This window comes from Natator depressus, chromosome 14, assembly GCF_965152275.1.
Source record: "Natator depressus isolate rNatDep1 chromosome 14, rNatDep2.hap1, whole genome shotgun sequence".
NCBI lineage: Eukaryota > Metazoa > Chordata > Testudines > Cheloniidae > Natator > Natator depressus.
Window position 1 is genome coordinate 34,601,845 of NC_134247.1, and position 25,947 is coordinate 34,627,791.

A 25,947-nucleotide genomic window follows, 5' to 3' on the forward strand; every position below is an offset into this window, starting at 1 on the left:
AGTGTATGTTTGCTGGCGTTCAAGCAACATCCGTTCTTTATCTCTCTGTGTTATCCTCAGGAGAGTGAGATATAATCCATGGTCACCTGGTTGAAATAGGGTGCTTTTCTTCAGGGGACACTCAGAGGAGCCCATTCCTGCTGGGCTGTTTGCCTGCGGCTGAACAGAAATGTTCCCCGCTGTTAGCCACAGGGAGGGGGGAGGGTTGAGGGGGTAGCCACGCGGTGGGGGGAGGCAAAATGCGACCTTGTAACGAAAGCACATGTGCTATGTATGTAATGTTAACAGCAAGGTTTACCCTGAAAGAGTGTAGCCAGTGTTTTATAAAATGTGTCTTTTTAAATACCGCTGTCCCTTTTTTTTTCTCCACCAGCTGCATGTGTTTCAATGATCACAGGATCTTCTCCTTCCCAGAGGCTAGTGAAGATTAGAAAGAAAAAAAAACGCACTCGAGATGAAATGTTCTCCGAGCTCATGCTGTCCTCCCACACTGACAGAGCACAGACGAATGCGTGGAGGCAAATAATGTCAGACTGCAGGAAAGCACAAAATGACCAGGAGGAGAGGTGGCGGGCTGAAGAGAGGGCTGAAGCTTGAATGTGGCGGCAGCGTGATGAGAGGAGGCAGGATTCAATGCTGAGGCTGCTGGAGGACCAAACCAGTATGCTCCAGTGTATGGTTGAGCTGCAGCAAAGGCAGCTGGAGCACAGACTGCCACTACAGCCCCTGTGTAACCAACCGCCCTCCTCCCCAAGTTCCATAGCCTCCACACCCAGACGCCCAAGAACGCGGTGCGGGGGCCTCCGGCCAACCAGCCACTCCACCACAGAGGATTGCCCAAAAAAAAGAAGGCTGGCATTCAATAAATTTTAAAGTTGTAAACTTTTAAAGTGCTGTGTGCAATTTTCCTTCCCTCCTCCACCACCCCTCCTGGGCTACCTTGGTAGTCATCCCCCTATTTGTGTGATGAATGAATAAAGAATGCATGAATGTGAAGCAACAATGACTTTATTGCCTCTGCAAGCGGTGATCGAAGGGAGGAGGAGAGGGTGGTTAGCTTACAGGGTAGTAGAGTGAACCAAGGGGCGGGGGGTTTCATCAAGGAGAAACAAACAGAACTTTCACACCGTAGCCTGGCCAGTCATGAAACTGGTTTTCAAAGCCTCTCTGATGCGTACCGCACCCTCCTGTGCTCTTCTAACCGCCCTGGTGTCTGGCTGCGCGTAACCAGCAGCCAGGCGATTTGCCTCAACCTCCCACCCCGCCATAAACGTCTCCCCCTTACTCTCACAGATATTGTGGAGCACACAGCAAGCAGTAATAACAGTGGGAATATTGGTTTCGCTGAGGTCTAAGCGAGTCAGTAAACTGCGCCAGCGCGCCTTTAAACGTCCAAATGCACATTCTACCACCATTCTGCACTTGCTCAGCCTGTAGTTGAACAGCTCCTGGCTACTGTCCAGGCTGCCTGTGTACGGCTTCATGAGCCATGGCATTAAGGGGTAGGCTGGGTCCCCAAGGATACATATAGGCATTTCAACATCCCCAACAGTTATTTTCTGGTCTGGGAATAAAGTTCCTTCTTGAAGCTTTTGAAACAGACCAGAGTTCCTGAAGATGCGAGCGTCATGTACCTTTCCCGGCCATCCCACGTTGATGTTGGTGAAACGTCCCTTGTGATCCACCAGAGCTTGCACCACTATTGAAAAGTACCCCTTGCGGTTTATGTACTCGCCGGCTTGGTGCTCCGGTGCCAAGATAAGGATATGGGTTCTGTCTATGGCCCCACCACAGTTAGGGAATCCCATTGCAGCAAAGCCATCCACTATGACCTGCACATTTCCCAGGGTCACTACCCTTGGTATCAGCAGATCTTTGATTGCGTGGGCTACTTGCATCACAGCAGCCCCAACAGTAGATTTGCCCACTCCAAATTGATTCCCAACTGACCGGTAGCTGTCTGGCGTTGCAAGCTTCCACAGGGCTATCGCCACTCGCTTCTCAACTGTGAGGGCTGCTCTCATCTTGGTATTCATGCGCTTCAGGGCAGGGGAAAGCAAGTCACAAAGTTCCATGAAAGTGCCCTTACGCATGCGAAAGTTTCGCAGCCACTGGGAATCGTCCCAGACCTGCAACACTATGCGGTCCCACCAGTCTGTGCTTGTTTCCCGAGCCCAGAATCGGCGTTCCACAGCATGAAGCTGCCCCATTAGCACCATGATGCATGCATTGGCAGGGCCCATGCTTTCAGAGAAATCTGTGTCCATGTCCTGATCACTCACGTGACCGCGCTGACGTCGCCTCCTCGCCCGGTAGCGCTTTGCCTGGTTCTGGTGCTGCATATACTGCTGGATAATGCGTGTGGTGTTTAATGTGCTCCTAATTGCCAAAATGAGCTGAGCGGACTCCATGCTTGCCTTGGTGTGGCGTCCGCACAGAAAAAAGGCACGGAATGATTGTCTGCCATTGCTCTGACAGAGGGAGGGGCGACTGACGACATGGCTTACAGGGTTGGCTTCAGGGGGCTAAAATCCACAAAGGGGGTGGCTTTACATCAAGGAGTAGTTCAGGCAGGACTTCACGGAGGGTTCCAATAAGAAACGGTGCACCTAAGTTATTGTTCTTATTGGAACAAGGAGGTTAGCCTGGCCTCTGATTGATACATGGCTAGATTTACCTCGCTGCACCTTCTCTGTGAGTGACTGCAGTGTGACCTAGAGGAATGAGTCCCCTAGACAGGGGAGGAGGCAAATGAGTACAAAACAAATCTGGTCTATTTCTTGTTTTGATCCACTCCATCTATCTTTTACGTCTTTGGCTGGCAGCAGACGGTGCAGAAGGACTGCAAGCCATCCACATCTCATGGCTGCTCGGCAGAAGATGGTACAGTACGACTGCTAGCCATCCTCATCTCTTGCCTGCCTGGCAGAAGATGGTGCAATATGACTGCTAGCCATCCTCATCTCTTGCCTGCCCGGCAGAAGATGGTACAATACGATTGCTAGCCATCGTCATCTCTTGCCTGCCCGGCAGAAGATGGTACAATACGACTGCTAGCAATCCGTATTGCCTGCCTGCTCACCATTAGACGGTTCAATACGACTGACTGCAGGACTAAAGAGAATGACCTGGTCAAGTCACCAAAAATTTAGTCCCTGCGCCCATGTCTGCCCAGGCGCTCCCAGCCGACGTGGCCAGGAGCACCTCGGACATGACGAGGACGGCTATCAGTCATACTGCACCGTCTGCTGCCAGAAGGCAATGGGTTGCTGCTACTGTGTAGCAATGCCGTACCGCGTCTGCCAGCACCCAGGAGACATACGGTGACGGTTACCTGAGCGGGCTCCATGCTTGCGGTGGTATGGCGTCCGCACAGGTAACTCAGGAAAAAAGGCGCGAACGATTGTCTGCCCTTGCCTTCACGGAGGGAGGGAGGGAACGGGGGCCGGACAATATGTACCCCGAACCACCCGCGACAATGTTTTAGCCCAATCAGAGTGCTCCATTGTGACTGCTCTGGACAGCACTCTCAACTCAGATGCACGATTGTTTGCCGTTGCTCTGATGCAGGGAGGGGCGACTGACAACATGGCTTACAGGGTTGGCTTCAGGGAGCTAAAATCAAGAAAGGGGGTGGCTTTACATCAAGGAGTAGTTCAGGCAGGACTTCACGGAGGGTTCCAATAAAGAAATGGTGCACCTAAGTTATTGTTCTTATTGGAACAAGGAGGTTAGCCTGGCCTCTGATTGATACATGGCTAGATCTACCTCGCTGCACCTTCTCTGTGAGTGACTGCAGTGTGACCTAGAGGAATGAGTCCCCTAGACAGGGGAGAAGGCAAATGAGTACAAAACAAATCTGGTCTATTTCTTGTTTTGATCCACTCCATCTATCTTTTACATCTTTGGCTGGCAGCAGACGGTGCAGAAGGACTGCATGCCATCCACATCTCATGGCTGCTCGGCAGAAGACGGTACAATAGGACTGCTAGCAATCCATATTGCCTGCCTGCTCACCATAAGACGGTTCAATAGGACTGACTGCAGGACTAAAGAGAATGACCTGGTCAAGTCACCAAAAATTTAGTCCCTGCGCCCATGCCTGCCCAGGCGCTCCCAGCCGACGTGGCCAGGAGCACCTCGGACATGACGAGGACGGCTATCAGTCATACTGCACCGTCTGCTGCCAGAAGGCAATGGGTTGCTGCTACTGTGTAGCAATGCCGTACCGCGTCTGCCAGCACCCAGGAGACATACGGTGACGGTTACCTGAACGGGCTCCATGCTTGCCGTGGTATGGCGTCCGCACAGGTAACTCAGGAAAAAAGGCGCGAAACGATTGTCTGCCCTTGCTTTCACGGAGGGAGGGAGGGAGGGAAGGGGGGACTGACGATATGTACCCAGAACCACCCGCGACAATGTTTCAGCCCCATCAGGCATTGGGATCTCAACCCAGAATTCCAATGGGCAGCGGAGACTGCGGGAACTGTGGGATAGCTACCCACAGTGCAACGCTCCGGAAGTCGACTCTAGCCTCGGTACTGTGGAAACACTCCGCCGAGTTAATGCACTTAATGCACTTCTGTGGGGACACACACACTCGAATATATAAAACTGATTTCTAAAAAACCGACTTCTATAAATTCGACCTTATTCCATAGTGTAGACATACCCTAAGATTAAGTTCCAGGGCCTGGTCCCGCTGTGACAGGTTGCCCCACTTAGAATGCCACCTGAGGTGCTGAGATACCACAGAGCCTGCCTGTTATGTCAGCCTGGGCAGCTTTTTTACTTGTCTTGCTGAACCAGGCTATTGAGCCTCCTCCAGAACACATGCAGGCAGGGCCACACCCAACTGCAGAACGAAACAGACACTGAGATCAGTTCTGGGAAGGCTCAGCTTAAGGGACTTGCCCCAGCACTCAGGTGTCCACCTCCCTTGGAGTGCAGACCCAAAGATATATTATGAAATCCGCCTCCTCCCTCAATGTGGAAGAAGGTATGCATAGCCCTTACCCCCCACCCTCTCCCAATTGTGAATTGTACAAAGGGGGTTATATTATAAACAAAAAATAAGTTTATTAACTATAAAAAGTGAGTTTTAAATGAATATAAGAGATAACAGAACAAAGCCGATTACTGAGCAAATAAAACAAAATACAGAAGCTAAGCTCAATATACTTAAGAAACAGGTTACAAAATGTAGTTTCTTACCCTAAATGTTATTTTAGGCAGGTTACAAAGTTTCCGTGGTTTAGCATTCCAGTTATATTTCTTTTCAGATTGGACCTGTCTCAGTCTGGACTACCCCCTTGCCTTCCCTTCAGGTGTCTTTAACAGTCTTTCTTCTTGGGCAGATAGGCCATGGAGAGGAGTCCCGTTTGCTTTTCTCCCCACCCTTAAATAAGATTTACACAAGGTGGGAATCCTTTGTTTCCCAAACTTGACCCCCCTTTCCTTTTAGTGGAAAGTTACAAGCAGTATAAGATAACGTTTAGTATAAGGTGACAAGACCACCCGACCTAGTAGTGTCACAGTTATGTCCCAAGACACCTCCCAGGAGGGAGAGAGATTAGTATCTTCATGGTCTTATTGTTCCTTCCTAATGACCAATCAAATCCATTAATGGGCAGCAGGTTTAAAACAAATAAAAGGAAGTTCTTCTTCACACAGTGCATAGTCAACCTGTGGAACTCCTTGCCAGAGGAGGTTGTGAAGGCTAGGACTATAACAGGGTTTAAAAGAGAACTGGATAAATTCATGGAGATTAAGTCCATTAATGGCTATTAGCCAGGGTAAGGAATGGTGTTCCTAGCCTCTGTTTGTCAGAGGGTGGAGATGGATGGCAGGAGAGAGATCACTTGATCATTACCTGTTAGGTTCACTCCCTCTGGGGCACCTGGCATTGGCCACTGTCAGTAGACAGGATACTGGGCTGGACGGAACTTTGATCTGACCCCATATGGCCATTCTTATGTTCTTATGATGGCCTGTCTGGTGGGGGTTTTCCCAATACACACCCAGTTGTAATTGTTACATAGTCCATATTCCTAACTTTAGATACAGAAATGATACATGCATACAAATTGGATAATCACATTCAGTAAATCATAACCTTTCCAATGATACCTTACAAGACCCATCTTGCATAAAGTATATCTCAGTTATGTCATATCCATATTATAAAGAATATGGAGTGTAATGTCACACCCGCTCACTTCTACCAGCACCTGGGTTCAGGCTAGAGCCCTGAGGAGACTAGAACAGGAATTAAACTGGAGTCAGAAGAGGTTGGTCCCTCCAGGGCTACATGTTGCATCTGGAGAGCAATAGAGCCAGTAAGGAACTAGCTGGTTTCACAGCTTGCTAACCAGAAGGGGCCCTAGGCCAGAGCATCAGGGCCCAGGTGCTTTCCCATGTTCCCATGGCTAAGAGAGGGCACTCGGCCCCCTGGGATGCAGGACCCTGGTGCAGGCACCCAGCCCATTGCCCCCTCCACCCATGGGGTCATGGCCTGTAAACCTAATTTCTAAGTGTTACACTCACCCAATCGGGAAACAGGAACTACAGCTTGTGACACAGGTCAGTCAGAAACAGCTCACATAGCTCAGATGGTTTTCAAGTCTTATTTGGCAAATCACTTTGAATAATGAATAAATCCAAGAGAATTGTGCTCCGTCTCTGGGTAACACTCAGGGAAAGGAGCTGAATTCCTGCCACTCCTTATTCCCTGCATGTTCTGTGCTTTGTGATTCTTGGGGCCCTTTTCTCACCCCTCTCTGGGGTTCTGGCTCTTCCTGCCTTTTATTCCCCCTTTTGCTCTGCTTGGGAATCACTACTAGTCCTGCGGTTCCTACCACGTGCAGAGAGCACTGCACAGACCAACGAGGAGACTGCGCTGGGAGCTTGCAGACCCCTTTGTGCTGCTGGTGGGATTATTGTGATTATTCATTAGTATCTGTCAGTGCCAGGCACATCACAGAAGACCCATGGGCATGGCTCCTGCCTGGGGAGCTCACACTCTGCACATGTTTAAATGTTCCCGGGCATAGAGGGAGGGGCTGAGCGTTCCCTGGAGAAGAAGGTTTGAGGAGGGGCGGGAAGGTGGATGGAGGCCGGGGGAGCAGGGTCCAGGCAGAGGTGAGAAGGTGTGTGTTTGTGTGGCCAGGGTCGAGCGCATATGAGGGGCAAGGGATAAAAAGCTTCCTGGGCTCCTTTCCTTGAGCAGGTCCCATTCACCCAGCCTGGGCCCACTGCTCACACAGCCCTGGGGCTGGGCTCTCACTTCCCTTCCCCTGCCCCAGCTACCAAATCCACTTTCCCAGCTCTCCCCACCCCTCCCTCCGTCGCGCTGGGACCAACTCCCCTCACGAGGCTGAGTCTGCAGCTCAGAGCAGCCCATCCAGCAGGGCCCTGGCGCTCTCACTCCTGCCTCCGTGCTGCCCCCTGTGGCCGTTTCACTCCCCTCCATGGGCAGAGAGTCTGCCAGGGTAGGAAATGCCAGGATGTTCCCCTCACTCACTGGCCCCATCACATTCACTGGGCTCCTGGGCTTGCCTTTTCTGTGGGATTCTGATAATGCAGTTAATGGCCCGGAGGGGACCTGGGAATCCTGCAATCCCCACCCCACTTCTGTTCCCCCCCCCCCCCCACGTAATGCTGAGTAGGACCCAGTCAGGGGTAGATAAAGGTCTCTGTCACACTGGTCACTGTGTGTAACAGGGGTGTGAATTCAGTTCCATGGGCCTAGGGTGACCAAACAGCAAGTGTGAAAAGTCGGGATGGGGGTGGGGGGGTAGGGTAATAGGTGCCTATATAAGATAAAGCCCCAAATATCGGGACTGTCCCTATAAAATCAGGACATAGTTACCCTAAATGGGCCTGAAGCACATGCTGATGGGCTGTAGTGAATTGGGGGAGGGGAAGCCAGTTGCCAGCTTCTTCCCAGAGAAACATTGTCCAATCAGGGGCAGCAACTTCAGCCCTTACATTAACCAACACCTCCCCCCTCCCACCCCGATTCCCTGTGTATGGACACATCCTCCCATCTCAGCAGTGCTCTGGGCTGTGGCTGAATCAGACCAGGGCCTTCCCTGGAGCCATAGGTCCCCCTGCTCACAGCTCTCTCTGTTCAGCCCCAGCTGGGTGGGAGCATTTCTCTGACTGTCATCCCCACTCATTTTAGAAAGAATCGGATCTGAAATGTTTGTAATGCAAAACCTATGTTCCTCACTTTCCACCCACTTTAAACAACATAGGGTAATAGTGCAGGGAAAAACTGAAGTGGGAACTCTGTGCAGTGAGGGGGCCTGAGATGGTAGGGCAGGAGAAATAACTGGGGCAGAGGGGCCCCGTCTGCCAGCAAAAGCCATGTCACCCCCAGCATCCACCATGTCTCCTGATACAGAGAAATCAAATCTGTGGTGGAAGGAATGGAGGAGTTGCTAACATCTTGGCCCTGGCATTTCTACGTTACATCATCCCGTTGTAACTCCCTTATCTCTGTCCCATTCTCTCTCTTTCTCTCTGTTAGTTGGCTGCCCCCTTTGCTGGCCACTGCTCCTTCCCCAATGTTACAAACACTCATGATTTTGTCACGAGTCTCATGATAATGTTTTCCTTAAAGCCCAAGCTCCTGGAGTCAAGTGGAGATGTGATGATTTCAGCTTTCATTCTTAAAGAAAAAGTAAGTTTCTAGCCCTCATGGCTGTGGAAAAATCTTCAAAATGTGACCCCCAGGTCACCCTAAAGGCTTAAAAAGCAGAAGGCAAATAAAACAAACCCCAAAGCTGTTATTCTTACATAATCTCATGATTTTAAAGGCAATCTCATGGTTTTTGGTGAGCCTGACTCATGACTGTTGAACATTTGGGGTTGGCAATGCTGTTTCACCATCATGGACAGGATCTGTTTTCCCCACTCTCCCCCTTCTATGGGCCTGCCTACACCATCAAACCACCCGCTATGGCATCTGGTCTCTGGACAGAACAACCCTGGCCCGGCTAACACCTGAATGGGGTTTGCAGTAGAATATGGTTCTGATCCACGTTCCCCTTCCCTCAAGTAGTGCAGGGTTCTGCAGACACCCCCTGGGGCGGTGCAGCTCCTGAGACCTGGGTCAGTCCTGTCTACACTGCAGTGCCCAGCCATGCTCTAAGGGTTTTGAGAACCACGATTCATTTAATGACACCCCCAGAACAAGACTGAGAATGCAAGCAGGGCCCATACCTCTCTCCCTTCCCTGGTTCCAGACTTCTCTGCTCCTGGATCCCTCCCCTCTGCCCACTCTGCTCCTCCCCAGGATCGTCCCTTCCCACTTCTTGGATCTCTTCCCCTCTGTAATTTTTTCCCCTCTGTAATGTCTGTAAGCAAGGACTGGCCTGTCTTGGGAGATCTTGGGAGACAGGCCAGTCCTTGCTTACAGACAGCTCCCCAACCTGAAGCAAATACTCACCATCAACCACACACCACACAACAAAAACACTAACCCAGGAACCTATCCTTGCAACAAAGCCCGTTGCCAACTCTGACCACATATCTATTCAGGGGACACCATCATAGGACCTAATCACATCAGCCACACTATCAGAGGCTCATTCACCTGCACATCTACCAATATGATATACGCCATCATGTGCCAGCAATACCCCTCTGCCATGTACATTGGCCAAACTGGACAGTCTCTACATAAAAGAATAAATGGACACAAATCAGAAATCAAGAATTATAACATTGAAAAACCAGTCAGAGAACACTTCAATCTCCCTGTTCACTCGATTACAGACCTAAAAGTCACAATACTACAACAAAAAAACTTCAAAAACAGACTCCAACGAGAAACTGCTGAATTGGAATTAATTTGCAAACTGGACACCATTAAATTAGGCTTGAATAAAGACTGGGAGTGGATGTGTCATTACACAAAGTAAAACTATTTCCCCATGCTTATTTTTCCCCCTACTATTACTCATACCTTCTTGTCAACTGTTGTAAATGGGCCATCCTGATTATCGCTACAAAAGATTTTTTTTCTCCTGCTGATAATAGCTCACCTTAACTGATCACTCTTGTTATAGTGGGTATGGCAACACCCATTTTTTCATGTTCTCTGTTTGTGTATATATATATATATATATCTTCCTACTGTATTTTCCATCGCATGCATCCGATGAAGTGGGTTTTAGCCCACGAAAGTTTATGCTCAAATAAATTTGTTAGTCTCTAATGTGCCACAAGTACTCCTTGTTCTTTTTTCTGTGCAGATAGGGATATAAAAGGCAGAGGAGGAGAGTAGGTGACAAGGTGGAGCGAGGATCCTGGATCCCTGGTTTGGAGGGAAACAATTGCCCTGAGACATTTGCCTTTCCTTCTCGGAAATTATGTAAGCTCCCACCCCCCAAAAAAACCCAACAACACCTTCGCTCTTTTTCTCTCTAATGATCTAATATCGATATAAAATCCATTCAAAATTTCTGTATTCCCCATCTAATTACGGAATTAGATTTAAAATCTCCTTTGATTTTGCCCCTTCCCTGTAGATTTCGGTTATTAGTATAAAATTGCCTCAGATTTTCCCAATTTCCACCTAATTCTGAAATACTGCGATAAAATCTTCACAGATTTGGGGGATTATTCACCCTTTGGAATGGCAGCAACTTCTCCTGGTTTTGGAGGGAAACAGTTTCCCTGAGTCCTTACCCCAGATACAGAATTAAACCACTCAATAATCTACTTTCCCTCACATTAAGGAATCAAATTGTTCCTCTTTGCATCGATGAAACTGATATTTTTCTGATTAAAGTGACCTGCTTTGTGGTTCATAATAAAGTTTGGGCCTTCCCGATTAGGAATAATGGTGTTTGTATGGCTGCTAATGGGGCAGTTGGCCATCTTATTGCCCCAGACAAGTCAGGATGAGGAAGAATGAGGGGTCCCCCTCACTCCAGGGCTGCTCCATGCTTCCTGGGTCCCTAGTGCAGCAATTCCCAAAGTAATGGAAGGACTAGCTGGGGGTCCGGGAAGTTGTATCAATTAACTACAGGTTGAGGAGTCTTTTTGCAGAATCCCCGGGGTGGGTGTGATTGTTTTCATATTCCTGAAGGGGAGGTGGGGAATTGAGTTTTTAAATGTTTACAAAATGCCACCCTATGCAGCACTCAGGGTAGCCCAGGAGGAGAAGGGAAGAATAAGGTCTCTGAAGGAGACTGCCCAGACCCAGGTTATCCCAGCTGCTGCTGCCCACCCCTGGCCACAGCCCAACCCAGCTCCCCACAACCACTGGCTGCCATTCACTTGCCCCGCCCATTCTGCTGCCCCCTCTCCAACAGCTATGGACCCTTCCAGCTCCATTCCCCTTCTGTGCTGTGTTAAAGCCGCATCAGCCAGGGCCCCTGCTGCCCATGTTGATGGCAGGGCTGTGGGAAATCAACATGCTCTAGTTATTTATTAAATATTGATATAAATTCTTCCCAGAATTTGCTCATTTTTCTCTGATTGTTCAAAAATATTTTCAACTTCCTTTGCTCTAATTAGTAAATATTCATAGAAAAAGCTCCTTAGATTTTATTCCTACTTCCAACCTCCTCCTTTAAATGTCAGGAAATCCTTGGTTTGGAGGGAAAACACCTGGACTGATTCCTTCTCCCACATGGGGAAGCAAGAAGGGGGAAGGGTTAAAACTTCTCAGTGACCCACTTTCCCCTTGCATGAGAATCCAGATGTTTCTCTGTTCATGTCAATACAACCTGATTTGCTTGGTGAAGTGGGTTTATTAGCATTACCAATTTTGACCTGAACATCTACTCAAAGTTCAGACCACTGTGGGTTTTTTTCCCCAGTCGGAAGGAGAAATTGAAGATGGGGTCTGGTACCTTTGATGCAATTTTGTTTATTTACAAATGTACAAAGTGCTGTTTCCCGGAACACAGAAGGAATCAAACAACAGGGGACAGCATCCTTGCTCAGGGAGAGCACTTCAGACAGCACCCCAAAAGCTCTCTGTCCAGGCTTTTTCCAGGGTTGAGTTGTGGCTGCTTCATCAGGCTATTTCTTTCTGTGCTCTGTCTGCTGCTTCTGTTACCTCTGGTCAAACCCAGTGTAGCCCTCTGTCCACATAGTGCTAACTTCTGGACTGGCTTGCCATATCCCTTTGGCTTAGGTGAGGCTGCCCAGCCATTTCTCACAGCTATCTTAAATGAAGGGTACAGGCCAGACAGTTTGACAGGTTTAACCCAACCCATGTATCTATGTTTGGTAAAACTACAGTAGAATTTTTCCTTTAGGAGCCATTTCCAAGAAGATAGCATAGTGCCCTTCGTGAATATTTGGGAAGTAAGTTCCACAAACAAGTGGTGACAAGAAAAAGCACTTAAGACTTGTCTACACTGGAAGGTTATACTAGTGTAACTCCCTGTGTGGACATTGTTATTCTGGTATAAGAGTGGCTTTTTACAATTTTTTGTGGTTTAGCTTATATCGTTTGGTAAAGGGTTTAAGCTAAACTGAAAAGAAGCCACTCTTAGACTGAAATAACAATGTCCACATGGGAAATGTACTGGTAAAACTGCACCTATGTAACTGGTAAAATTTTCCAGTGTAGGCAAATCCTAAGATTAGGGTGACCAGATGTCCCAGTTTTAGGGACTTTTTCTTATACAGGTGCCTATTACCCCGCACCCCCGTCCTGTTTTTTCACAATTGCTATCTGGTAACCCTACCTAAGATGGTGGCAACGAAATCACATTTCTTTTGGCAGCTCAGTGAATCATTTCAGATAGAGACGAGCTGCTGTAACTGGGCATTGAGCCACACTGCAGCTTTAACGCCATAGCCCTGGGGAAAGGGTGCTGAGATGGACTCTCCAGTGAAGAGCATAAGCCCCTCTGCTACCCACACCCTATTTTGATAAGCACGGCAGATGGCTCACCCCACCTATGGTAACTTTTTTTTATCCCCTCCGCCCCTGTCTGGTGCTGCATTCCCCCCTTTCTGAACCCCGATTCCGCCTATCTGCCCCTCCTCTTCCCCTCCCTCCACCAGTTTGACCCATCTCTGGATACATTTTGAGCCCTGTAAAAACAAAATCTGCCCATCCCTCCCCACCAATTTGCCCCCTCTCTCCCCTCATTTAAAACTGTGTATAGCAGATTCTGATTGCGAGTAAGGGCAGAGGCTTCAGCAGATGTTACTAAGCATGTTCAGATCCATCCAGCCCGCTCAGTAACAACAAAGCAGCCAATTTCCCTTTTTGCCCACAGAGGATGGCTCCATGAGGAGCAAAATGCGGATGAGCATCCTGGCAGGGCAAGTAGGGTAATTTCAGAAGGGGCTTATACTGGAGTTTGGAGAGACAAGATGGGTAAGGTAATATCTTTTATTGGACCAACTTCTTTTGGTGTGAGAAACAAGCTCTGGAGCCACACAGAGCTCTGTTCCAGGTCTCTGCTGGAGAGAGAGACAAACTTTAGTCTATTTCACACCCCCAATTCCCTCCCCCACCCCTTTCTCTGCAGACAGACATTCTAAGCTCAGGTTACAGCCGGTCCCAGGGAGGGCTGCAGGCTGCCTGAGTTGATATTCAGGGACATAGGAAGGGGTTGCTGAGAGCGGCTGTTGTATCCGGTGCTGGCAGGGGTGAGGCAGGAAGTAGGGAGAATTAAAGGCTCTTTGGCACTTCCGCACTGCAATACATAATAATTATTGTCACAGAGGCTCAGAGATTGTGCCGCTCCTGCATTTGGGTGGTCAGTGTGAGAAGAAGCTGCTGCTGTCTCCATTGTGAGCTGGAAGCCTGGATTGAGCAGCTGCTGCTCCCCTAGTGGGGTCTGTGTGGGGGGAACCTTCCTTAAAGCCCCCTCTATGCCCAGGCAGGAGGGACTTTCTCCAGTGGCTGGAGCCAGCGCCTGGGGCAGCCCTGGGCTCTACCCACACTGGCTCCTGAACCGGAGACTCCAGGTCAGTAGCTCTCAACTTTTCCAGACTACTGTACCCTTTTCAGGAGTCTGATTTGTCTTGCATAGCCCCCAAGTTTCACCTCACTTAAAAGCTACTCACTTACAAAATCATACAAAATCGTACAAAAGTGTCACAGCACATTGATACTGAACAATTGCTGATTTTCTCATTGTTACCATAGAATTATAAAATAAATCAATTGGAATATAAATACTGTACTTACATTTCAGTGTATGGTATATAGAGCAGTATGAACAAGTCATGATTATGACATTTTACTTTGTACTAACTGATTTTGATACTCATACTTACCAAGAGCTCTACCTGCATGGAGGGAGCCGGGGGGGAATGGTATTGTTATTCAGAGTTGGAGGAAATATTTTGTTTTGAAAAAGCCTTCTTTTAAAAAAAAAAAAATCTCTGTTAAACAACTCCTAGGACTTCAAAATAGCTTTTAAAAAAGGCTTTGTTTGTTTTTTTCCCCCTGGGAAGAAAAAGCCTGTGAAATTCAATCCAAAATGGTGTGGATTGGTTTCTCTTGTCACTGGAAGTGTTTAAAGCAGAAATTGAGTCTTTCTAAAAGATTTACTGTAGCTCCCCAGGAATGTATGGGCTTGATGCAGGAATTACTGGGGAGCAAAAACTCTGTGAGCTCCTCCAGTTCTGCCTTATCTCACCCAGGATTGTCCCAGGTAGGTGTTGTATACATATGGCAGATGTTGCTCATGAATTCCCCACCACCCTGGCTGACACCTGGGAGTAGCTCCCTCCCTTTGACTGTTCGGATGGGCTGTGGGGGCAGGACTGGTCCCCCACCTCTCTGCTAGGGAAAGGTTTTGGGAAGGATACAACTGATTTTTCAATCTTCCCAACAGGTATTTTAATTTGTTTCTCCCTTTCCTCTTCCACTTTCTGAGATTCCCTTTCCTCCAGTGCAGGGAATGACTCATGTCTGGATTGTCTCTCTGTCACATCAGGTGATGGGATGGTGAGTGAGAACAAGGAGGTGAATCCTCAGCAGGGAGGTCTGAGCAAATGGAAGCACAGAGAACACTATCGGGAAGATCTGAAGGGGAAGTTTCCTGGACTCCTGAGCAGGGAGAAGCCTGTGAAAATCAGCACAGGCCAGAGGGGCAGCAGGAAAACTCCCCTGGGGAGAGATTGGATAAACCCACTCACCAAGGGGGAGGTTTGAAGGACCTTTCTGAAGACATGATCCAGCCAGGAATCTGCACTAAACGGAAACTGTATGAATGTGCTGAGTGCAGGAGAAGCTTTGATCGGAGATCACATCTCATTGTGCATCAGAAAATCCACACAGGAGAGAGATCCTATAGCTGTCCTGAATGCGGGAAAATCTTCAGTAACATCTCATCCTTGATTGTTCATCGGAGAGTCCACACAGGAGAGAGACCCTATAACTGCTCAGAGTGTGGGAAATCCTTCACTCGGAGCTCCACCCTTGTTGTGCATCAGAGAGTGCACACAGAAGAGAAACCCTATAAATGCCCCGACTGCGGGAAAAGCTTCAAGCGGAGCTCAACCCTTATTTCACACCAGAAAATCCACACAGGAGAGAGACCTTATAACTGCCTTGAATGTGGGAAAGGCTTCAGTGAACGCTCAAACCTAAACAAACATCAGAGAATCCACACAGGAGAGAAACCCTATAATTGCCTTGAGTGCGGGAAAAGTTTCACTCGGCACTCACACCTCATTAGACATCAGAGAATGCACACTGGAAAGATACCCTATAGGTGCCCTGACTGTGGAAAAAACTTTAGTGACAGCTCAGCTGTTATTAGACATCAGAGGATTCATACCGGAGAGAGACCCTATAAATGCCTCGAGTGTGGGAAAAGCTTCAAGCAGAGCTCCGACCTTATGAATCATCAGAGAATCCACACGGGAGAAAAACCCTATTACTGCCCTGAGTGTGGGAAGGGGTTCAGTCGGAAGGCTCACGTTATTTCACACCAAAAAATGCACAGGCCAGAGAGATCCTTTAACTGCCTTGAGTGTGGGAAAAACTTCTCTAGGAGCTCTGACCTCATTAGACATCAGAAAACCCACACTGGAAAGACACCATATAAATGTTCTCTCTGTCGAAAAAGCTTCAAGCAAAGGTCAGAACTTATTTCACATCAGAGAGCGCACACAACACAGAGAAACTATAAATGTTATGTCTGTGGAAAAAGCTACAAGGCGAAGGTCTCTCTAATGTCCCACCAGAAACTCCACACGGGCTAGCAAGTGGCAGGAGCTCTCACTATGGGACAATGGGTCTGTGCTCTCCTGAAGCAAAGTGTAAATGTGCTTCATTGATAGACAGTCTGTGCAGGGGCAGCAAGTGGATGAAGGGTTTGGGTTTCAGTGGGGGATAGTTGGCAGGGGCAGAAAAGAACAGAACGCTGGGGACTGAGGAGCTGGGTGATTTCAGGGTCTGGGGTGAGCAGGTGATGGGATTGGTAGAGAGACATTTCTGTGGGTTACACACATATTTTCCAATTTAGAGGAGAGGTAAAAATGCCCCATTGCAGTTCTTGTCTGAGTTGTCTGTGTAGCTCCTAGGGCATCTCTGTGTAGGGACAGGGGAATGTTATTCAGAGAAGCAGCAAGGGGCCCTCTCGGGCTGTAGTTACAAGGAAGGAAGAGCTGCTGATTTGAACTAACAGGATGTCAGAGCACTGCTCAGTGTACTGGACATCTCTGAAGTCATGGATGGTAGGGGCGGCTGGAGATTGGGGAATTAATGGTGGAGATTCCCCAGAGAGGTGGGAACTCTGAGGGATGCCCTTTTGGGAGTGTGGTTTAGTGGTTAGAGGGGAGGGTGGGGGAAATGAGAGTTAAGATTCCTGGGTGTGAGCTAGTGCCAGTCACTGCCCCTCCTGTCTCTGTGTCCATTTCTCCCATCCCTACAATGGAGATAATAGTTGTCCAACTCCCTGGAGAGTTGTGATGGGCCACTAATTATTGTGTATGAAATGGTTCAGGAGAATGCAAGTATAGGAGAGGCCGAGTTTCACTGTTATTATTATTACTGTGTACTGTATTCACAGGATTATAGAATCACAGAAATACAAGGTTGGAAGGAACCTTGAGAAGTCATCTAGTCCAGTGTCCTACACCGAGGCAGGACCAAGTAAACCTATGCTTTAGTCTTCAGAAGAGAAGAATGAGGGGGGATTTGATAGCTGCTTTCAACTACCTGAAAGGGGGTTCCAAAGAGGATGGCTCTAGACTGTTCTCAGTGGTAGCAGATGACAGAACAAGGAGTAATGGTCTCAAGTTGCAGTGGGGGAGGTTTAGGTTGGATATTAGGAAAAACTTTTTCACTAGGAGGGTGGTGAAACACTGGAATGCGTTACCTAGGGAGGTGGTGGAATCTCCTTCCCTAGAAGTTTTTTAAGGTCAGGCTTGACAAAGCCCTAGCTGGGATGATTTAGTCGGGGATCGTTCCTGCTTTGAGTAGGGGGTTGGACTAGATGACCTCCTGAGGTCCCTTCCAACCCTGATATTCTATGATTCTATACCATCCCTGACAGGTGTTTGTCCAACTTGTTCTTAAAAACCTCCAATGATGGGGATTCCACAGCCTCCCTTGGAAGTCTGTTCCAGAGCTTAACTATGCTAATAGCAGTGGACCCCAAATTTTTCAGAGTATTGACCTCCCTTACCCCTGTTCATGCCCCCCTGCTCCCCCTGGGAGCCAGGTTCAGGAGTGGGGCTGTGGCTCCCGTGGGGAGGGGGGGAGCATGGACAGGAGTAAGGGGGCCTAGTCCAGGGCCAGGTGTGGAGCCACGACTGGGCCATGGTCAGGGGCCGAGGCTGGGGGTGGTGCAGGGGCGTGGGACCACAGCTGGGGGCAGCACCAGAGCAGAGCTGGGAGTGAAGCAGAGCTGGGTGGCGTTCCCTCCCACCCCCAAAGGGGGCTGGCCTGGACTCCGCCGCACCCCCCCAAATGTTCCTCCGCACCCCACAGTTTCAGGACCTCTGCCTTATTGGAAAGCAGTTGATTTTTTTTCCTTTCTAAGTGTAATATTTTGCATTTGTCTTTACTGACTTTATTTCAGACCAATTCTCCAATTTGTCAAGGTCATTTTGAAATCTAATCCTGTCCTCGAAAGTGCTAGAAATCCCTCCCATCTAGGTGTCATTCACAAATTTTACAAGCATATTCTCCATTCTGTTATCCCAGTCATTAATGAAAATATTGAATGGTACCAGATGCTGGACTGACCTGAGGGACCCCACTAGATATGTTCCTCATATTTGAGTATGAACCATTGATAACTACTCTCTGAGTATGGCCTTTCAAAGAGTTTTGCACCCATCGTATAGTGGTCTAGATGAAATTACATTTTCCTAGTTTGCTTATGAGAATGTCATGTGGGACTGTGTCATAAGCCTTACTAAAATCAAGATTACTCCTGGGGGAATTCTGCGCCAAAAAAAAAAATTCTGCACACAATATTTTAAAATTCTGCATATTTTATTTGTCAAAATAATGCATTTTTTTAATGCAAAAGATCCACAATAACAGACAGTCAGTCATGATTGAGAACAACATTGCAGGATATGCAAAATAATTTGTCCCCATCCACATACAATTTTGTAGGGAATTCTCAAGCACGAGAAGCTGGTGTAGCAGTTTTGATGCATGATGTGAAGGCTGTCCATGCCGTGCAAAAGAATGAATATCCGTTTGTCATTTGGTAACTTCATCTGGACCTGGCTGGGTACTTTGGGAAGTGCTTGGTTCTGATTGTCCTGACATTTTATTAACTGCTTGATAAATGTTTTATTTGCCGTCAAAGTCTTTTTTTAAAAAAATGGGTAAGTAAAATAAATCCTGAGCTATAATCTAACCCCATTGTGTCACTTTGGCACAGGAAAAAAGTGAGAAAGCACATAGATCTTCCTAGCTGAGGATTTCCTTACTGTCCTTTATAATAAGCCTCCTTTACATCACTCTGACAATGTAAAGGAGCCTTAAAATGTTTATAGGTTTTTTGCTCCTGGGGTAATTGACTGAGAATGGGAACAGTTAACTAACAATAGAAACATTAACCACATTACTATGCAGGCAGGCTGCTACATTTCTGCCTCAGAAAATGAGATCAACTATCAATAGCACCATTAACAATGTTGTTTTTCCCCATCAAGAACAGTGTTTTGTTTCAAACGTTGAAACAGTTTTGCACAGAAAGAACACTCTTCTTCTTCCACACCTTATCCCCTCTCAAATAAAAACTGACTGAATTTTGTTTCAATCCAATCCCTGGGATCTTCTATAAAATGAGCCTCCAGGCAATTTAAGGGATAGCACTGGCTGATTGCATTTCCAAACCTGGCAAAACAGCTGCTTGCTTCATTGCAGTGAAGGAACATAGGCAGGCAGGCTGCTACATTTCTGCCTCAGGGGACAGAGCCTGCCTCCTGCCTAACAAAAAGTGCTACCCCTCCACGCCGGGCACTCTGCAGGAGAAAGGAAGAGGGACAGAGGGCTTGGCTCCACTTGCAGATGTTGAGCACTTTGGGTTAAACCAGCCTTCGTACAGCATAGTAGGGAAAGCGCTCCAGTGTGTCCACACTGACAGCTGAAAGCGCACTGACGGGGCCACATCTGCAGCACTTGCAGCTGCATTGGGAGCTGTGCATTATGGGCAGCTATCCCAGCGTTCAAGTGGCTGCAATGTGTTTTTCAAATGGGGTGGGGGTAGGGTGGAGTGTGTTGTGTGTATGTGGGGGGAGAGAGAGTGGGTTTTTGGGGTGCTGAGAGTGCATCGGCATGCTATCTTGTAAGTACAGACCCCTCCCCCCGCCTCTCTCTCTCTCTCTCTCAAAGCAAACATTAGCTGTTTGTTTTTTTCTCGGAGATGATAAGCAGCCAGCACTCCGAAACGGAGCTTTGAAAGGGCCACCTCCGCATTCCTGCCGGAGTTCACAACAAAGACAAGAGAAGCCACTTCAGTTAATGGGACCTTTCCGGAGGGCAATCAGAGCGCTGTAACTCCTCGTTCATACTGACGCTGTAGCGTCTCACCCAATACGCAGCAAACCTTATCCCTCTTGGGGAGGTGGAGTACCAGCAGCGTTCTAGCCAGGGCTTCAGAGCACTCTACGTGCCTTGCCAGTGTGGATGGGGAGTGAGTTAGAGCGCTCTGGGTGGCTTTATTGTGCTGTAACTCGCAAATGTAGCCAAGGCCAGAGTCTCTCCCGCTTGTTTGCTCACGTGCGCCCAGCCCTGCCCCTTGACGGTAACGAATGTCCCCCCCGCAGGCATGCATGCCCAGCCTCCCTCCCCCGCAGTGATTTGCATCTCTGACGGCTACTCTAGGCATGCTGGGACAGATGCTCTGCCTGCGCTGCCAGGGAAGAGGTGCGTGTCCCCCACATATTTCTTCTGCATTTTTCTGAGTGGGGAGCACAGAAAACTGTGAACCATAAGAATTCTGCACCTACACAGGTGCGCAGAATTCCATCAGGACAGAGGCACGCAAATTACGGCCCGTGATCCACTTCCGGCCCACAGGGCCCTCCTGCCCGACCCCTGAGCTCCTGGCCTGGGAGGTTAGCCCCCGGCCCCTCCCCTGCTGTTCCCCCTCCCATGCAGCCTCAGCTCACTGCCCTGCCGGCGCAATGCTCTGGGCGGCGGGGCTGCAAGCTCCTGGGGAAGCGCAGCTGCAGAGCCTGGCCTAACCCAGTGCTCTGTGCTGTGCAGTGTGTGGCTGGCTCCAGCTGGGCGGCGCAGCTGCCTGTCCTGGTGCAGCTGCGCCGCCGGCCACCGGTGCTCCAGGCGGAGCGGTAAGGGGGCAGGGAGCAGGGGGGTTGGATAGAGGGCAGAGGAGTTCGGGGAGGGTGGTCAGGGGGCGGGGGTGTGGATAGGGGTCAGGGCAGTGAGAAGGCAGGGAACAGGGGGGTTGAATGGGGGCGGGAAGTCTGGGGGTGGTCAGGGAGAAGGGGTGGTTGGATGGGGGCGGGCCACGCCTGGCTGTTTGGGGAGGCACAGCCGCCCCTAACTGGCCCACCATACAATTTCAGAAAACTGATGCGGCCCTCAGGCCAAAAAAGTTTGCCCGCCCCTGCGTCAGGAGTACAAGATGTATCACATCTACTGCTTTCCCCCTAGCTACTAGACTGGTAACTCTGTCAAAGAGGAAATTAGATTGGTTTGGTATAATTTAAGAACAGTCATACTGGGTCAGACCAATGGTCCATCTAGCCCAGTATCCTGTCTTCCGACAGTGTCCAGTGCCAGATGCTTCAGAGGGAATGGACAGAACAGGTGATCATCCAGTGATCCATCCCCTGTTGCTTATTGCCAGCTTCTGGCAACAGAGGCTAGGGACACTTCAGAGCATGGTTTTGCACCCCTGCACATCCTGGCTAATAGCTATTGATGGACCTATCCATCATTAACTTATCTAGTTGTTTTTTGAACCCTGTTATAGTCTTGGCCTTCACAACATCCTCTGGCAAGGAGTTCCACAGGTTGACAGTGCGTTGTGTGAAGAAATAGGTCTTTTGTTTGTTTTAAACCTGCTGCCTATTAATTTCATTTGGTGATCCCCTAGTTCTTGTGTTGGGAGAAGGAGTAAACACTTCCTTATTTACATTCTCCACACCAGTTGTGATTTTATAGACCTCTATCCTGTCCCCCCTTAGTTGTCTCTTTTCCAAGCTGAAAAGTCCAGCCTTATTAATTTTTCCTCACACGGACGCCGTTCCATACCCTAATCATTTTTGTTGCTCTTTTTCGTACCTTTTCCAATACCAATATATCGTTTTTGAGATGGAGTTACCAGATTTGCACACAGTATTCAAGATGTGGGCGTACCATGGATTTATATAGAGGCAATATGATATTTTCTGTCTTATTATCTATCCCTTTCCTTATGATTCCCAACATTGTTTGCTTTTTTGACTGCCACTGCACATTGAAAGAAGAAAAGGAGTACTTGTGGCACCTTAGAGACTAACAAATTTATTTGAGCATAAGCTTTTGTGAGCTACAGCTCACTTCACTGGATACATGCAGTGGAAAATACAGTGGGGAGATTTTATATACACAGAGAACATGAAACAGTGGGTGTTACCATACACACTGTAACAAGAGTGATCAGGTAAGATGAGCTATTACCAGCAGGAGAGCGGGGGCGGGGGGGGGGAACCTTTTGTAGTGATAATCAAGGTGGGCCATTTCCAGCAGTTGACAAGAACATGTGAGGAACAGTGGGGGTGGGGGGAAATAAACATGGGGAAATAGTTTTATTTTGTGTAATGACACGTCCACTCCCAGTCTTTATTCAAACCTAAGTTAATTGTATCAAGTTTGCAGATTCATTCCAATTCAGCAGTCTCTCGTTGGAGTCTATTCAAAACTTCAAAAACAGACTCCAATGGTTGGGATTATGTATTCCAATGTGCATTATTTTGCATTTATCAACATTGAATTTCATCTGCCATTTTGTTCCCCAGTCACCCAGTTTTGTGAGATCCCTTTGTTACTCTTTGCAGTCTGCTGTGGACTTAATTATCTTGAGTAGTTTTTTTATCATCTGCAAATTTTACCACCTCACTGTTTACCCCTTTTTCCAGATCATTTATGAATGGGTGGAACAGTGCTGGTCCCAGTACAGACCCCTGGGGGACACCACTACTTAACCTCTCTCCATTCTGAAAACTGACCATTTATTCCTACTCTTTGTTTCCTATTTTTTAACCAGTTACTGATCCACGAGAGGATCTTCCCTCTTATCCTGTGGCAGCTTTCTTTGCTTAAGAGCCGTTGGTGAGGGACCTTGTCAAAGCCTTTTTGAAATTTTTGACAAATCCATGTTGGCTATTTCTTATCCTATTATCCAGTAGGTGCTTACAAATTGATTGTTTAATAATTTGTTCCAGTATCTTTCCAGTTAATGAAGTTAGTGTAACTGGTTTATAGTTCCCCCAGTCCTCTGTTTCCCTTTTTAATGATAGCTACGTTTGCCTTACTCCGGTGTTCTGGGACCTCACCCACCCACCACAAGTTCTCAAAGATACTCACTAATGATTCAGAGACTGCTTCAGCTAGTTCCTTAAAGTACCTTAGAGTAAATTTCATCAGGACAGCCCCATTTGAATACTATTATCTAACTATTCTTTAACTTGTTCTTTCCCTATTTTGGCTTGCACTCCTCCCTTGCTGTTAATATTAATTATGTTAACTATGTGGTCACAAAAGTGAATACTAAAGCAAAAAAATGGCATTACACACCTCAGCCTTTCTGATGTAATCCATGATTATTAGTATTTGATGTTCTCTGGTGCCTTCCCAGCTCTTTCTGTCAGGGGGAGTGTATTACTGAATGGAAGGGAAGGACAGTAGCTGGAATCCCTTATCCCTGTTTTCAGGCAGGGACTCATCGGAGATTGTGACACGCTGGGATTATTCCTGAAATAATTGCCCTGGGAGGGATTTTCTTGTTTCTGGACAGTGGGGTGGGGCAGGGACTCATATTTCATGAAATTCAGGTTTTGGGTGAGTCTTTTATGTCTCATTGAAATTTTTACATGAATCTGTTTTGTTCTATACAAATAAATTCCTAATCATTTTTGTGTGTGTGCAAAGTCTGTCTCCCAGAGCTCTGTCAGGGGTATGATGATCCTTAGAGTCCCAGGAGGGGACTGAAAGCTCAGAGAGGGTGGATCAGAGTCCCAGTGGGGTGGGTCTGAGAGACCCAATGGGCAGAGAGGAGGCCCAGGGACAGATGAGAGCCCCAAGGGCTGTGTGGACTCAGAGACTGTGGTGAGTGTGAGAGACAGAAAATGTGGCTGTGTGAAGGGGGCAAAAACAGAGTGAAAGTAACAAAAGGAGGAAAATAGAAGAAAAGGGGAATGATTGAAAATGAACAAGGGTTAGAAGGGAGAGGAAGAAATAGCAACACACGGTGCTTTTAGATCTCAGGTCTCCCCTGCTGCTCCTGGTCCTCACCTTCAGTGTTACCATTAGGGTTGCCAATTTTCTAATTGCTGAAAACTGAACACCCTTGCCCTGCCCAGCTCCTTCCCCTGAGGCCTCCCCCTCGCCCCCCACCCTCTGTCGCTCACTCTTCACTCTCCTTCCCTCCTTTATTCCCCCCTCATTCCCCCGTCTCCCAGGACTCACCTGCTGCCTGCAGAGTCAGGCTGGGAGGAGCTGATGTGGAGCCTGCCCACCTGCCCAACTGGGGCACAGCAGAGCTGGGGGGTTGGTCCCCAAAGCAAGGAGCTAGGACACGTGGGGGCGGGTCCCTGGAGCAAGGGGCCAGGGGTGGGGAGGGGCGAGTCCCAGGAGCCAGGGCTGGGGCAATCAGGGCAAGGTGGGGCAGAAGGGAGGTGGTGAATAGGATTCTCCCCCGGGCGGTGGCATCTACTTCTTGCAGCCCCATCCGGAAGCCAGCCACGGCTCTCTGTCAGGCATCAGCAGCTGAGCAGCTCCTCCATGGGGCTCCAGCCACAGCTGCTGCTCGTTCTGCCCCCCAATAGTAGAGGCCAGTTACTGCAGCCAAACCGGAGTTTTAGTGTCTGGTCAGATGTGCTGACGGGATGCAGCAGATTCCCTTTGAAAACCGGACACCTGGCAATTCTACTCTCAACTGATATAGGTTGAGGGCTGGTCTCTATGGGGAAGCTTTACATAGATTCATTGATAACATGGCCAGGAGGGACAATTGTGATTACCTAGTCCCACCTCCTCTATAACAAGCCATAGAACTTCCTCGGATTAATTCCTGCTTGAACTAGAGCATATGGTTTCAAAAACAGCCAGTCTTGATTGAAAAATTAGTAAATTTCCCCCCTGGCTAATAACCCTCACTGTTAAACAATTGCCCCTTGTTTCTTGTCTGCATTTGGCTTCACCTTCCAGCCATTAGATCTTGTTACATCTTTGTCTGGCAACATGAAGAGCCCCCCTGTATCACATTTCTGTTCTCCATGTAGGTACCTATAGACTGTGATCAAGACACCCCTTAACCTTCCCTTTGCAAAGCAAAAATAGACCCCAGGAGCTCACTCCATCACTGTACAGCTTGTTTTCCAGTCCTTTAATCATTCTCACAGCTCTTCTCTGAACATTCTCCAGTTTATCAACACAATAGGCCAGCAGCGGTTGCACCACTGCCAAATACAGAGGTAACACAACCTCCCTATTCCTATTGGATATTCCCGTTTATACATCCAAGGATCGCATTAGCTCTTTTGGCCACAGCATTGCCCTGGGAGCTCAGGTTCAGCTGATTGTCCACCATGTCCCACAAGTCTTTTTTCAGAGAGTTCCTGCTTCCCACGAGACAGCGCCCCATCCTGCAAGTGTGGCCTACCTTCTTTGGTTCTAGATTCATAACTCTGCATTTGGCCATATTAAACCATAAATTGTTTGCTTGCACCCAGCTCACCAAGCCACCTAGACGCTCTCTGTCAGCAACCTGTCCTCTTTGATATTTACTGCCCCCCTTCTTTGCAATTTGCAAACTTTATGGGTGATACTTTTTGGTTTTCTTCCAGCTCGCTGGTGAAAACGTGAAGTAGGGTACGGCCAAGAACTGATCCCTGCAGGATGCCACCAGAAACACACCGGCTCAGTGATGGTTCCTCACTATACAATTCTGAGACCTCTCAGCTAGCCAGTTTTCAATCCATTTGTTTTGTGCCATACTGTTTTTTTTTTTTTTTTTTAATCATTTACCACCTGTCCCCCAGCTCCTGCTGAAGGTGTGCCTGTCCGTCTGGGTGCCCTTTGCAAGGCGGCTGGTGAGGGAGTGTTCACCTCCCTTCTCCTAGCGGCGCTGCTCGGTCTGAGTGGGAATCTGGGGAGATGCTCTGGGGACCAGAGAGCCCATCGCTCGAGAGAGTCCCCCCATCAAAGAGACCCCCTGAGATGAGACACAGCCCTGGCGGGCAGCAGGGGATGCTGCTCTGTAGGACACGTTCCCAGGGTTGGGAAAAAGATTCTGGCTGGATCCCTCCTGG

General features: G+C 48.4%; 1 protein-coding gene across 11 annotated transcripts in view; it reads left to right on the forward strand.

Moving 5' to 3' along the window:
- Positions 1-25,947, forward strand: part of LOC141998693 (uncharacterized) — a 71,137-nt gene that overhangs the window by 19,174 nt on the left and 26,016 nt on the right. For 4 of the 11 annotated variants that reach the window (XR_012641887.1, XR_012641889.1, XR_012641895.1 and 1 more), the window contains one exon: positions 374-1,290. The exons of 2 other annotated variants lie outside the window; for them this stretch is intronic. Coding sequence is in view for 5 of the 9 variants with exons in the window: in XM_074971633.1 (XP_074827734.1) it covers positions 14,989-16,203 (1,215 nt within the window). In the remaining 4 variants the exon portion in view is untranslated. Of the gene's footprint in view, positions 1-373; positions 1,291-13,235; positions 13,363-13,662; positions 13,954-14,930; positions 17,736-25,947 lie in introns of those variants that run through there. 5 more of the 11 variants (XM_074971633.1, XM_074971637.1, XM_074971634.1 and 2 more) reach the window with 4 other exon arrangements.